Genomic DNA, 13,994 nt, shown 5'->3' with positions numbered 1-13,994 from the left:
CGTATTATAGAAATACCCTCTGTAAATGCGTGTCAGCAACACGTGACCCCTTCTCCTACTGAAGGTAAACGCCAAAAATGTGATACTCTTCACCAACGCATCCACATCAACATCCCACAACGCCCACACCATTCCCAATGTGTATATTTGTATAGGTCAAATAATGTAATTATTGCGGAAAGGACTTTTCAGACAAATGGCAAAACAGCGACTAGTTAAATAACAATCAACGTCATGGAGACTGAATCTGTCCGTTTTATTAAACTTTCTTTCTAAATGAAATACATCATCTGAGTGCGTCATGTGTGTGTGCCGTCATTGTCATCGTCACATTACGTACTGGTGTAGTTTGGTGAGAGAACAATTGGTCCAGTGGTCTGAGAAGCCGCACTTTGTTGTGAAGAATTACCTGACGTTCCTTATGTGCCGGAATCTGCAGTTCCTTGAATCGAGTTCCAGATTATCCTGATCATGAACCGCTATTCTTCATCCCCATGTCAATATGTGTACCGCCTTTGTCATTTGGGCGCTCGCACATCATGTTTCCGGGGATATTCATGAAATACTATTCTAGCGGAGTTCAAACACATCAATACAAAATCAAACACAAAATGACAAACTTTTCCCAGGTGGGCATTATCAACAGGTGGACATTATTTACAGGTAGGTATTATTCACAGATGGACATTATTTACATGTAGGTATTATACACAGATGCACATTATTTACAGGGAGGCTTGATACACAGGTGGACATTATTGACAGGTAGATATTATCACAAGGTGGTTGTTTTTCAGAGACATTTACAGTACCCTGGTTTCCACAAGAGCTCTTTAAATGTTGTCTCAAATGTTGATACACATGCCAACCTACTTTACACAGCTACCTATACACGACTATGCATGTATTCTGAATTACTGAACATGCGGAGACGTCCCGTCGATCAAAATCTAGATACATTCACGGTAAATGACGTGAAGATGATTTATTAGGACACATATAGACTTAATGTCATGACTAGTAAATCGTTCAGGTGACATGTTAACCGAACCACCTTGAGTATACACGTGGTCTATTTATAAACCCCAGATTGACCTTAGAGATTTTTACAGCCCGACCGTTTTGTCAATACTGGATGAATAAATTTGTATTGATGATTTGGTCTTCATCAGTTTTTGCTCTCTACATATCGTGATTAGCTACGTTTCTTTGTACTGAATGACGACCGCCTCCGTGGCCTAGTGGTAGAGTGTCCGCCCGGAAAGCGGAATGTCTTGGGTTCGATCCCTGGCCGCGTCATATCAAAATACGTTAAAAGATGGTACTTGTTGCTACCCTGCCTGGCGCTCGGCATTAAGGAGATAAAACAAGGACTGGTCGACTCGGAGTCAGTATACTGTGTCTGAGTGGGGTATTCATTTAAAACTGCGGCATGGTATCTCAGTGGGCTAGCACTATCATTTGGCTTCAGTCCGGACTAGTACAAGCAGCCACACACACACACACACACACACACACACACACACACACACACACACACACACACACATGCACGTGGCTATGTGAGTGCAAATATCTTGTACGCGACGTTAAACCCCATTTCACCTCACCTTGAACTGAATGTTTATTTCGAGCTTGGCAATGTGCGATCATGGGAATAGAACCCGAACAATATGCATATGAGATAATGGGTGAGGATTAGAACAGGAAAAAATCGTTAATATCCAGATCAAGGCGTATCTAAGATTAGAACCCGAGCAGATCTATCAAAGCTTCCAAGCTTGAAGCTATTTGTAATAAACATAGTCGCCACTTCAATGGCGTTAAACTAATTAAACACGACAGATGTTGTTTGAATGGCTTCACTCTGAATCAACCCTAGTCGTCTGTAAAGCCACGATCCGGCTTTTAGAGACTTAACTACGACGTTCATTGTCAGCGTTATGAGAAAGTTAACCTGCAAGAAAAATGTAAAGTAATCACGACGCCCCTGTCTCCGCCTTCTTTGTTAAACAGGGTTTTTTTCAAGTAATTAAGTTACATTGACAGGCCTTCTTTGTCCTACCTTTACAGGATACGCTTTCACATAGAAAACCATCCAACACATTAAGAGATTTAATGATCATGATTTTCATGAGTCATATTTTTATGTTACAAGAATCTGTTTGTTGGTGTTTTCACCCGAATAGCATACTTATTGTAGTTCAAGTGTTTACTATCAGTGAATAACTCAATCCGGTTTGTGACTTGCCTGTTAATGTCAGAACAGTTGAATACCGAGCAATCCCGGGTCAAACTATACCATTTCGTTGCTCTCTGATTCCAAAAAGTGCTACTGATTATTTCCTTGACGTAAATAGCAAGACACTTTGTGCGCAACTTGTAACAAATTACATGTAAAACATATATTTGCTGGAGTAAGTGAGATTGGTTTTAAAGCCGCACTCAGCGATATTCTGGCTATAAGGCGGCGGCTTGTAAATAATTGAGTCTGGACCGGACTGTCCGGTGATTGAAATGAGCATCGATCAGTTAATGTAAATTGTTAACGCAAGAGAATAACCAGTCTAGATTATCCGCCGAAACATATTCAGATTTGTCGTGAAGGTTAAAATAGCTATAAAAATTATATGGACCAATGAAAATGACACCCGGTGTTCGCAAAAAAGGTAAGCATTCCTGTCGTACCGGTAGCACCCGCCATTCACACAATTTGTATATACTAAAGTAAATGTAAGTATGTATTGGTTTTATTGCTTGACGCCGCACAGCGGTATTGCTATGCGACGGCGGCCTGTAAACAAACCAGACAATCAAATGATCGATGAACCAGATAATCCAGTAACACGAGAGTGAATTTACTGATTTGGTTGCAACAAATAAAAACAACATGTTCATTTTGGATTACGCTGGCTGTGTACAATTGCAGATATTCTGATGCCTACAAGTAAAAAAACGTTGAAAAGATCTATTCGTTTTGCAACACAATTGGGGCAGTTTTAATGTCTCGGCCCAAACATGTCCTTTGGAGTTGACTCAGCATACATAAATACCACTAAGCTTATGATGAAACTCGAGTACTTCAGTAAACCAGCGGAAACATCGACCCAGTTAAAGAAAATATCCATTGTCCAAGCAAGAGAATAACCAGTCTAGATTATCCACCGAAGCAGATTACAATTTGGCGTAAATATTAAATTGCTGTGAAAAAAATATGAACGGACCTGATCATCTGATCCACTTGGTCACCACGTATGGGTTGCTGAAGGCCATGTCTAACCCGGGGCTTCACGGATGTAGACAAGCATGGGTTGCTGAAGGCCACGTCTAACCCGGGTCTTCTAGGGAAACGAGAAGCATGGATTGCTGAAGGCCAATTCTACTCAGATCTTCACAGGAGGCGACAAGCATGGGTTGCTGAAGGCCAATTCTAACCCAGATCTTCACGGGGGTAGATAAGCATGGGTTGCTGCAGGCCACGTCTAACCCGGGTCTTCACGGATGTAGACAAGCATGGTTTGCTGAAGGCCAATTCTACTCAGATCTTCACGGGAGGCGACAAGCATGGATTGCTGAAGGCTAATTCTAACCCAAATCTTCACTGGGGTAGACACGCATGTGTTGCTGAAGGCCATGTCTTAACCGGGGCTTCACGGATGTAGACAAGCATGGTTTGCTGAAGGCCAATTCTAACCCAGATCTTCGAGGGAAACGAATAGCATGGATTGCTTGAGGCCATTTCTACTCAGATCTTCACGGGAGGCGACAAGCATGGGTTGCTGAAGGCCAATTCTAACCCAGATCTTCACGGGTGAGACAAGCATGGATTGCTGAAGGCCAATTCTACCCAGGTCTTCATTGGAAGGCGACAAGCATCGGTTGCTGAAGGCCAATTCTAACCCAGACGTTCACGGGGTAGATAAGCATGGGTTGCTGAAGGCCAATTCTAACCCGGGTCTTCACGGGGATAGACAGGCGTTGGTTGCTGAAGGCCAATTCTAACCCGAATCTTCATGAGGGGTAGACAAGCATGGGTTGCCGAAGGCCAATTCTAACCCGGATCGTCATGGGGGGTAGACAAGCATGGGTTGCTGAAGGCCAATTCTAACCCGGATCTTCACAGGGGTAGACACGCATGGGTTGCTAAAGGCCACTTCTAGCCCGGGTCCTCATGGGAGGAGACAAGAGTGGGTTGGAGAAGGCTAGTTCTAACCCGGGTCTTCACGGGGTAGACAAGCATGGGTTGCTGAAGGTCAATTCTAACCCGGGTCTCCATGGGGAAACGACAAGCATGGTTTGCTGAAGGCCAATTCTACCCAGATCTTCATTGGAAGGCGACAAGCATCGGTTGCTGAAGGCCAATTCTAACCCAGACGTTCACGGGGGTTGATAAGCATGGGTTGATGAAGGCAAATTCTAACCCAGATCTTCACTGGGGTAGATAAGCATGGGTTGCTGAAGGCATATTCTAACCCAGATCTTCACTGGGGTAGATAAGCATGGGTTGCTGAAGGCATATTCTAACCCGGGTCTTCACGGGGGTAGACAAGCATGGGTTGCTGAAGGCCAACTCTAACCCGGGTCTTCATGCGAGACGACAAGCATGGGTTGCTGAAGGCATATTCTTACAAGGGTGTTCACGGGGGTAGACAAGCATAGGCTGCTGTAGGCCAATTCTAACCCGAATCTTCATGCGGGGCGACAAGCATGGGTTGCTGAAGGCCTACTCTAACCCCGGTCTTCATGGGGAAACGACAAGCATGGGTTGCTGAAGGCCAATTCCAACCCGTATCTTCACGGGGTAGACAAGCATGGGTTTGCTGAAGGCCAATTCTAACACGGATCTTCACGGGGGGAAGCCGGAAGTGAAACATGCGTACCACTCTGTGAGAAACCCAGAATCAGGTGCTAACAAGCCAATCATAATAGGAGAAGTTCCAATCAAACATCAGCGGATCCTTGCATGACCAGGAACCGAAACTCCGATTAGCGAAATCCGTGCTCCGCATAACAAGAAAAGTAAAGGTATTTTATGGATGACCACCTCTTTATTGTATTATGATGCGACGTTTCCGTATCGACTCTTATACAGATGTCAAGCAAGTGTGAGGTAAGACAGCATAGTACAGACCTATGTACATCTGATCAGGATTAACAAAAATAACATGAGGATATTCATGAAAGGGATAAACAACAACAAAGGATATGGTTGATTGTTATAGTAACAACAGAAAAAAGTCAGCTGTAGTTTACAACATTCAAATATACAGTGCTGACAGGAATAATTAGAAATGATACCTGGAGTCTTCCATTGTATTATCAATACATTGTAGGCAGATGGGATGGTATCCTTGATCTCAGTTAATTGGTAGCTTGTATCGGCGGATTTGAACTGATTCTGTTCTTTTTCATTTGGTGAGGTCCTGGAGATTGTTTGATAGCATGTGTACACTGTCCCACATGATATTATGATTATGGCAGTTGATGATATGGTCTGAGCTAATTTTCGATCAGATTTGGTGGTAGATGCTCTTGGTCCTTTTTTCTCACGTTTATGGGGCGGGAAGTTTCACCTACATGTCACCCCTAAAATATCTTACCTTTACTGTTGCTTGCCAATTTTTAAAAATGTCATTCAAACAGTTAACAAGAAGACTTGATAGATAGAAATATCGTACGTACTTTTTGCGCAAAAAGAGGTGAAAATGTGTGCGTGTGTGTGTTTGAATATGTCCCAATAATATTATTATTTTTAGTGTCTATATTTATTAAAAAGTATGACATTTCATAAAGTTTCCTTATCCATTGACTATCATTGATATGACATATGTAGATCTGCGCAGGAGGAATGTAATAACAATTTCATGCTGCCTACGTCTGACCAGCAAGTAGCTGTTGGGTGTTGACATGACGCCCCACCAACCCCCAAGAGCACGACTTCAGAGGTAGAACCACATTTGCCATCACTTGTTCATGATGCAACCCATCCGGTTGTTATGTTACACGGTTCGCTTCCTGAGAATAAAACAGTTTGATCCCGTAATGCGTAAAACGCAGAGATGGAGACTGTAGAAGATTGTATGGGCTCTTCGGGTATCTCATTTTCCGCGCGGTGTTCTCATCCAGCTCAAAACTGAAATGTTGGGGGATAAATTTAAAGGGGATTGAGGCTGGATTATAGGCGAAGATCGCTCATTGGAATCTCATAAAGACGATCACATTCCGAGTAGGTGTAGCCGCCTCTTCCCCGGACGACAGCATTTCTGTGTACATATGCTTCCGACACTTTGCCTTGGGCTCCCGTGAAGAACCGTGGTAGAATTGGGCTTCAGCAACCCATGCTTGCCGTAAAAGGTGACTATGTTTGTCGTAAGAGGCGACTAACGGGATCGGTTGGTCAGGTGATGCATCGTATCCCAGTTGCGTGGTTCATGCTCATTTTATCAATCACTGGAGTGTCTGGTCCAGACTCGATTATTTACAGACTGTCGTCTATATAGTTGGAATATTACTGTGTTCGGCTTTAAACAACAAACAAATACACATTGCTTTGGCCCGTCATTAGTCCTGTTTGAATCCATTGGAACATGTTTGGCACATTCTTGGACGTCGGCTGCAGGCAGTGGATCTACGAGTGCAAGACCTGACAGCTTCAGCAGCTGCACTGCACCAGGAGTGCAGCAGTTACTTCGCCACCGTATCAAAAGACGCACTGGAATGAGAACGAACGAGCGAGTGAGTGTGGTTTTACGCCGCTTTAAGCAATGTTCCAGCAATATCACTGCGGGGACACCACAAATGGGCTTCACACATTGTACCCATGTGGGAAATCGAACCCGTGCCTTCGGCGTGACGAGCGAACGCTTTAACCACTGGGCTACCTACCCTAACGACTCCATGAGAAGCAGGATAGACGTGGCCATCGAACCCCGTGGTGGTTACACCCGCAACTGAGCTGAATTTAAGGATTTGGATTGTCTTTATCAGATAACAATGGGGGCGGTCGGGTAGCCTAGAGGTTGAAGCGTTCGCTCGTCACGCCAAATACCCGGGTTCGATTCCCGACATGGGTACAATGTGTGAAGCCCATTTCTGGTATCCCCCGCCGTGATATTGCTGGGATATTGCTAAAAGCGGCGTAAAAGATTAGGGGGCACAGTAGCCCAGTCGTCTAAGGCGCTGCGGTTCGCTGTGCAGAGTTGCATCCCTTGGGCAGGCCAGAAACCTATGATTGTAGGTTTGAATCCCGGTTCGGCCCGATTATGTTTCTAGGTTTGTCAGCACCATACCCGTGCTCGTGGGTTTCACCGAAGTGGTAAACGTCTGAGGCCTGCATCACTTCAGGCTTTCCTCCCACATTCAGCTGACACACCGTGATATAACTGGAATACTGTTAAAAACGGCGTTAAACCCAACTCACTCACTCACTCAACGATTGAAGATTCATAACTATTTGTTACAGTAGGATCTCAATTAATGTTATATCACCTCAGTTAAGAATCTGCAATTCCATCTGTTAATCCATACCATTGTGACAAAACAATGGATTGCAATGTAGACCCTAAAATCATGACAGACACGGACATTCGAACATTGTCTCGTCACATGATCATTGCACGGTTGGCAGCTATGTTATTGTAATGAAACAGGACGGTTCAAGGGTTCAAAAACTTTATGTGAATTTCGGTAAAACAAAACGAATACTTACTCCAAATGAGACCCGTGAAGATCATGGGTAGAATAGGTCTTCAGCAACCCATGCTTGCCGTAACAGGCGACTATGCTTGTTGTAAGAGGCGACATACGGGATCGGGAGGTCAGGCTAGCTGACTTTGTTGATGCATGTCATCGTATCCCAAATGTGTGGATCGATGCTAATGATGACAATCACTGGATTGTCTGGTCCAGGCTCGACTATTTACAGACCGCCGTCATATAGCTGGAATATTGATGAGTGTGGCGTTAAACAACAAACAAACAATCAAACTCCTGACGAGGTCAATATACGAAACAATCGACCTCGGACTCGACCCCTTCGGCGGTCTGACCGGACCTCGGCCTCCATCACGACCGAGAGGGAATATACTGACGAAAACAACGTTTGATTTGCTGAAGAATATTTATTTTGGAGAAAAATATATAAAATACAATTATTATATTAAAAAGTACAATTATGCGATATATTAATACATTCATGTCTGGTGCGTGTTCGGTTGTGATAAATGCCAGTAACATCTGCAGCGTTGATCTTGAAAGAGAATATTTAATATAACCGTCTTAAACGGATTAAAATATACAAGTTTTTAATTTTTGTAACTTCAACAAAGTTCATATTCAACTTTCCACTGTCCGCTCGAGTTATATGCGTGTCTAGACGCTAATTTAAACTTTGTTACAACAGCAGAATAATCTGTGAGATTTAATTAATAGAAACACACGGCCAACAATCATATATCATGTAGCGATGACATCCTGTCAGCAGTTTCCATCAATGAAAGCCCTTGTAATTAGATTATTAGACTGGGGATTTAATTTTTTAATTAACTGCTTTCTATCGACATTGAGTTAATTAACCTTTATTTTAAATCAACCATTTGCAGGGCACATGTTATAGAGGAAACAATTCGTTTGAGCATTTTCTGAAAGACAACTATCTACAGTGTAAAGATTTCTGGAGTTCTATGGATCATGGTCTGGTTCCGGTTCGGGGCCGGGGGCAACACGGCGTGAATTTCTTCTGACCAGAGACTTGCCCCTGATAAGAGAGGATGAACTGCTTGGTCTTTCTTCGTAATCTTCGACTGGTGTTCTGGGCCGGGCCGTTGTTGCACCGCGAACGAAGTCAGGACGAATCAGTTGATGTCTGGAGTGGACAAAGCGGATGTTTGCCTCTCCCAGATGTGGCTCACTGGTTAGGACTCTTGCCTGGAGAAAAAAACACCAACTTAGTTAGTACATTTTCAGCATTCCATGTCTGGAAAGCTACTGGTCCTGCGTTTTAATTCCGGATTCGTCCTGATTGTGATCCTTGGTGTCATTCGTCACCACTCGCCCCTTTCCGTAACCTGCAAGAAGACTCGTCCCCCTATCTATGAATGTTATGTGCGAAAATACGACAAACCAATCAGAATGCGCGTATGATTTCAAGTTCTTCGTCAAAGAATCCCTCAGAAATATTTTTTGATTTTACATATCTTGCATCTAAAAATATACCCAAGACAAAGTTAAATATGTTCAGTCATACTGTATAATTCCGCACGTCCCAATGTGCTTTAAATTGCATCTGAAATATATATAATACATGGGGAAATAATATGTGAACCATTACGCAACGAGTTGACAATTGTTTTAGGTATGCCCGTTTGCGCTAAGACGGAACCCGGTCACAAAAATGGCCATGAGAGGGGCACGAGTCGCTATTCGGCTTGTCCCGGAATAACACGAGTTGGACACGAATGCCTTGGTGTTTTATACGAAACTCGTGCATCACTTTAAGCCGTGATATCATGGACATACTTTTGTAAGCGGTGTTAAACTCAACTCTGCAATGTTTGTATATTTAAATAACCACACCGGTCGCAGAGATCGTTCTGACCTCATCGGAGTTGTGGGGTCAAATGGCCGCCGACTGGACATGAACATGCCGGACGCTTCGGATAACGCACGGGACTGTAAACAGTTTAATATGAATATAATCAGATGACGACCTATCCTAAAAGTACATACCTACAGTGCAAGATCTAAGCCTGTGTCGCCACTGTCAAAATGGCTACTTCTAGAGTGAGTGAGTGAGCGAGTGAGCGAGTGAGCGAGTGAGCGAGTATAGTTTTAGGCCGCTATTAGCAATATTCAAGCAAAATCACGACGGGGGACACAAGAAATGAGCTTCACACATTGTACCTATGTAGGGAATCGATCTCGGATCTTCGGCGTGACGACTGAACGCTTTAACCACTAGGCTCACCCACCACCCCTGCTACCTCCAGAGGACTCTTATTGGGAGATACTACTTAATAGGATACAGAATGCTTAGTTGAGTCATCAGTAAATACTTGTAAACATTTCTGAAGCTTGTACATTTTATTAACACCCATTAAGAGGCTATAAAAATATAGATATCTCATATAAGAAATAAAACTACGACTCGTGGTCGTTGTTTGTCGTACAATAAAACACTGCAGGGATAATAAACCACTCGGGGTTGTGCCCCTCCTGATGTATTCTCCCTGGAGGGATTTATTGTATGATAAAAACGCCCACGAGTCGTTTGTTTCTTTAATAAAGCCAATTAGAGAATAAGTAGAGTAATCTTGGTACTAATCAAAAAGGTGTCCGGGCAAATCAGTGTCCGGACTTACACTACATTTGAGGTTCAAGTTTATGTTGTTCACTATGAGGTAATATTGACACTTACCTTATGGCTTTTCTCACTTCCGCTCAAATCCTGAAAGAAGTAATTACTTATTTTTTACAATGCAATTTTACAATTTCTTACTTACTTTTTACCAAAGAATATTCTTCATTACTCATGATTGATTACTTATCACGAGGTAAATTGTCACAGATTATGATTTGGCTGAATAGCAGTCGTGTCAAACGAAAGAGTGGATGAGAGTGTGAGCATCATATTTGTGTACACTATGCGGGCATTATCAATTATGGACATCCACTGCAAAGTTAGTAATAACTATATGTCAAGGGGACTGGGAATCTAGGTACGGAATAGACAGAAATTTAAAAACTAATAATTAAAAGACTTCTAATTGTCATGAAACAACCATGACTGCTAACCCTACGTGTTGAATGAATAGGAGCTATCTTATAAGTGGTACACGGGGAAGCATACTGGTTATAGTATACCAGTTCAGCCTTTTCTTGTGTCTTCGTTCCTTCTGAATTCTTCCTGGAATATTGCAACATTGGTGTACTCTAAACTTCTCAACATACTTACATCACTAAAGCCTTCATTGGGTGTTCTGGATCCCTTAGGTCGGATGATCATGTACACTGTAAAGGACCAGTGGAAACGACTGGAAAACAATGTGAAAACAATCTTGAAGAACTTGACAGTAATTGCCGCTACCAAAGTGGCATGGACATCCTCTTGTAGCAGGTCAGCGCAGTGTTAGACCTCATAATCAACACGATTCACACCTGTACAACTGGCATTTGACACACTCCTAGAACTGTGCACTCTCGAATCATTGCAAACATGCCATCAGGCGTTCATGTTGGTTTTCAGCAAGTATTTAGGTTTCATTTTGTGGATTTATAATCGAGACATGACGAATTATTTAAGACAACCCTTGAGCCATTGAGTATTTATAAGAACAAGTACTTAACCGTGTTAAAATGAGAAACTTATACATAAGGGTTGCGAGATTGAAATTTATAACGTATCAGTATTTGCAAGTTTAAATTAGTTCCTGTCCATTTTCAGAGTTGTTTGGTCAGAATCATATCTGGTCGAACTGTTTTGGAAGACGGTATATGATATATTTAGAATCCAAATATGTGCCTTTATGCACGACAATAACACACATACCGTTCTGTAAGACACACATATGTGTTATATGCCCCAGGGATACACACCAAACACTTCAGACGTATCCATGTCACGAACTACGTTATTTCCCAAACACAAATGCCATCTTACTTTCGACTATATACGGGGAGTGGCTGAAGAGTTCTGAACCTATCTTTGATGGACTGCTCTAAGTATTATTTGAGGTCCACACACGTCTTCCAAGGATGCTGGAGCGCCTTCATCCCAAAAAGTTCCCCACAGCAGAAATGATGTCATCACCATTTTGTATAATGCTTGCCAGACAGTTCTTCCTACAAGTTTGGAAAGACGTGGATCTCTGACGGATTATACAGAGGATATTCAATAATTCAAATCGAAACTCATGCACTGCAGCCATAGCAACAGCATACTTGTGCACAGGTCAATGGTCGAACACACGTTTCGTGGGTCTTCCACGTCATTTAGCCTTGATATTCTCACGCAGTTGCTAAAGCAGATTAGCACAATATCGGCCGTAAATGGTCTGACCTCTTGTGAGGTCGTTCGACAGTTGGATTCCGTTGGAAACCCAAACTACTGAAGCCATCATGTTGCCAGCTAATCGGTCTGCTTCAAAACGACGAAAATTATCTTGAGAGATGGGAAACCCAAACCGTTTCTGATCAGGAGACAGAAGCATTGGAACCCAGTGTTCTGAAACCTTTGTCATACCCAGGTCATTCTTAAGAATGTTCCCAATTCTCTCATAGGGGATGCCGACTGTATTGCTATGTGACGTGTGGTGAGTCGTCGATCATCCATAATCATATTATCTGTCTTATCATGTGTCTTATTCCTTAGTAAGTGCGGTTGAAGGTCTTCCTGATCTTGGATAATCATCGAAGTTCTCTCTTCCCCTCTTGAACTCCGCTGCCGACTCCACAACAGTGGCAAAAGAAGGAGTATCATCCTCTTACGTTGACACCATGTCCGCATGTATGGCTGTTGGACTTAGCCCTTTCAATTGGCGATACGTTATGACAGCACGGTAACCAGTTTTGAGCATTTTCATCAACAGGGAATACCTGGTCACTTTGCTGCCTGCAGAACTATGCTGCCTGGTTGTGTATTTGGTTCAAATGCAGCCTGTAAACACGGGACTTATTGTATTTTATACACGGAAACTTTTAAGGGTGTACCATACATCCTTCCTATCTTACAACTCTTCAGCCACACCTTGTATTTAGACATATCACAACGACGTTCGCAGTACACACTGCAAAGCAATTCCAAACTACACCCATTGATCCGGTGCTAGCCAATGCAATCTGCATAAGGAATTATTCTGAGAATGAACTCATTCGACTGCTTGAAATTTTGGACAAGTGGTCATTTCACACATTTTGGAGTGAACGTTCTTCAATGCCCTTCCAAGCTACATGGACTTTTGTTTCTTCCAATGAAAGTGAAAAGGATAATGGTTGGGGCGCGTTAACAGGTGGTATGTTTATAAAGAAACGAAGAATAAAAGAGTAATAAGAAATCCAAGCAAACTATGCGATATTTAAAAAATGTAACCACAACTTCCACTGGCGTGATAAGACTGAACATGCAGTATACATAAGCCATGACCATGCCAACAAACGATCCATTAGTGATCAACTATAAAAAGCAAGCAGATGTATCACACTAATATAACATCCTTCAGTGAACTACCTTGTCACAAAGTTCTTGCACATGCCAGCTCACACCAGTTATTGAATCATGCTAAATTACCTGGGTTGACTGCATGCATATTCTTCCTTATACGAATGTTGCCAGAATCATGACACAGTAGGTAAATATTGTTTTCTGTAACACATAAACAGTTCTAATCTTCGGAATATATCTATACATCGAAAAATGTACAAGTGAGGATTTTACGCACTTGTGAACGCACCAAGGTTTGCTGAAAAGGATTCATTCGACCAGCTGAAGTTAGAACAGAGGTGTACTTGAGACACTTTTGCATTACTAGGTTTACTTGGTTTAAAGACCAAATAGGTTGAGGCTGCCTTACGTGTTTCTGATAACACGTAACAAAGAGTTATTTCCCTTCCAATATCGATCGCCTTTTCATTGTGCAAATTTGACCTCAACAGAAAATTACTGTTCTTCATATTATAATGTTATTCAACGTTGTGAACTATGGGTCGATTGATTTGTAAAGCAGGTGATATATAGTTGTAAGCCCTTTTGTAAGGGTTGAATTTAAGTTGTTTGTAAAGAAAATCTAAATATTAAGTAAAGGATAGTTGTTGATTAGAAATAAGAAACTAGAATTTCATTTTCATCTTCGTCAGCTAAACTTATAGTGCTTATATCGTCATACCAGTAGGTCCTCTCAATGTGTATTTTCGGCAATTTGAATGGAATTGGAACGTCGTGTTATATTTGGTGTCTTACTCGTTTTATACTCGACAGGTGATTGACGTACCCATTGATTGAC

General features: G+C 42.3%; 1 protein-coding gene across 1 annotated transcript in view; it reads right to left on the bottom strand.

The window, feature by feature from the left end:
• Positions 1–8,115: 8,115 nt before the first annotated feature.
• The window catches only part of LOC124137709, a 94,992-nt gene continuing 89,113 nt past the window's right edge, over positions 8,116–13,994 (bottom strand). Inside the window, exons 93-95 of the mRNA XM_048402720.1 lie at positions 10,952–11,030; positions 10,415–10,444; positions 8,116–8,925 (exon numbers count right to left, since the gene is read on the bottom strand). Coding sequence (XP_048258677.1) covers positions 8,680–8,925; positions 10,415–10,444; positions 10,952–11,030 — 355 coding nt within the window. The 3' untranslated portion in view covers positions 8,116–8,679. The remainder of the gene's footprint in view (positions 8,926–10,414; positions 10,445–10,951; positions 11,031–13,994) is intronic.

The sequence above is a fragment of the Haliotis rufescens genome, unplaced genomic scaffold (genome assembly GCF_023055435.1).
Source record: "Haliotis rufescens isolate VD_foot unplaced genomic scaffold, xgHalRufe1.0.p SCAF_29, whole genome shotgun sequence".
Taxonomy (NCBI): Eukaryota; Metazoa; Mollusca; class Gastropoda; order Lepetellida; family Haliotidae; genus Haliotis; species Haliotis rufescens.
Note: the sequence above shows the minus strand (reverse complement) of the source record. Positions and strands in the feature narration are given on the sequence as shown.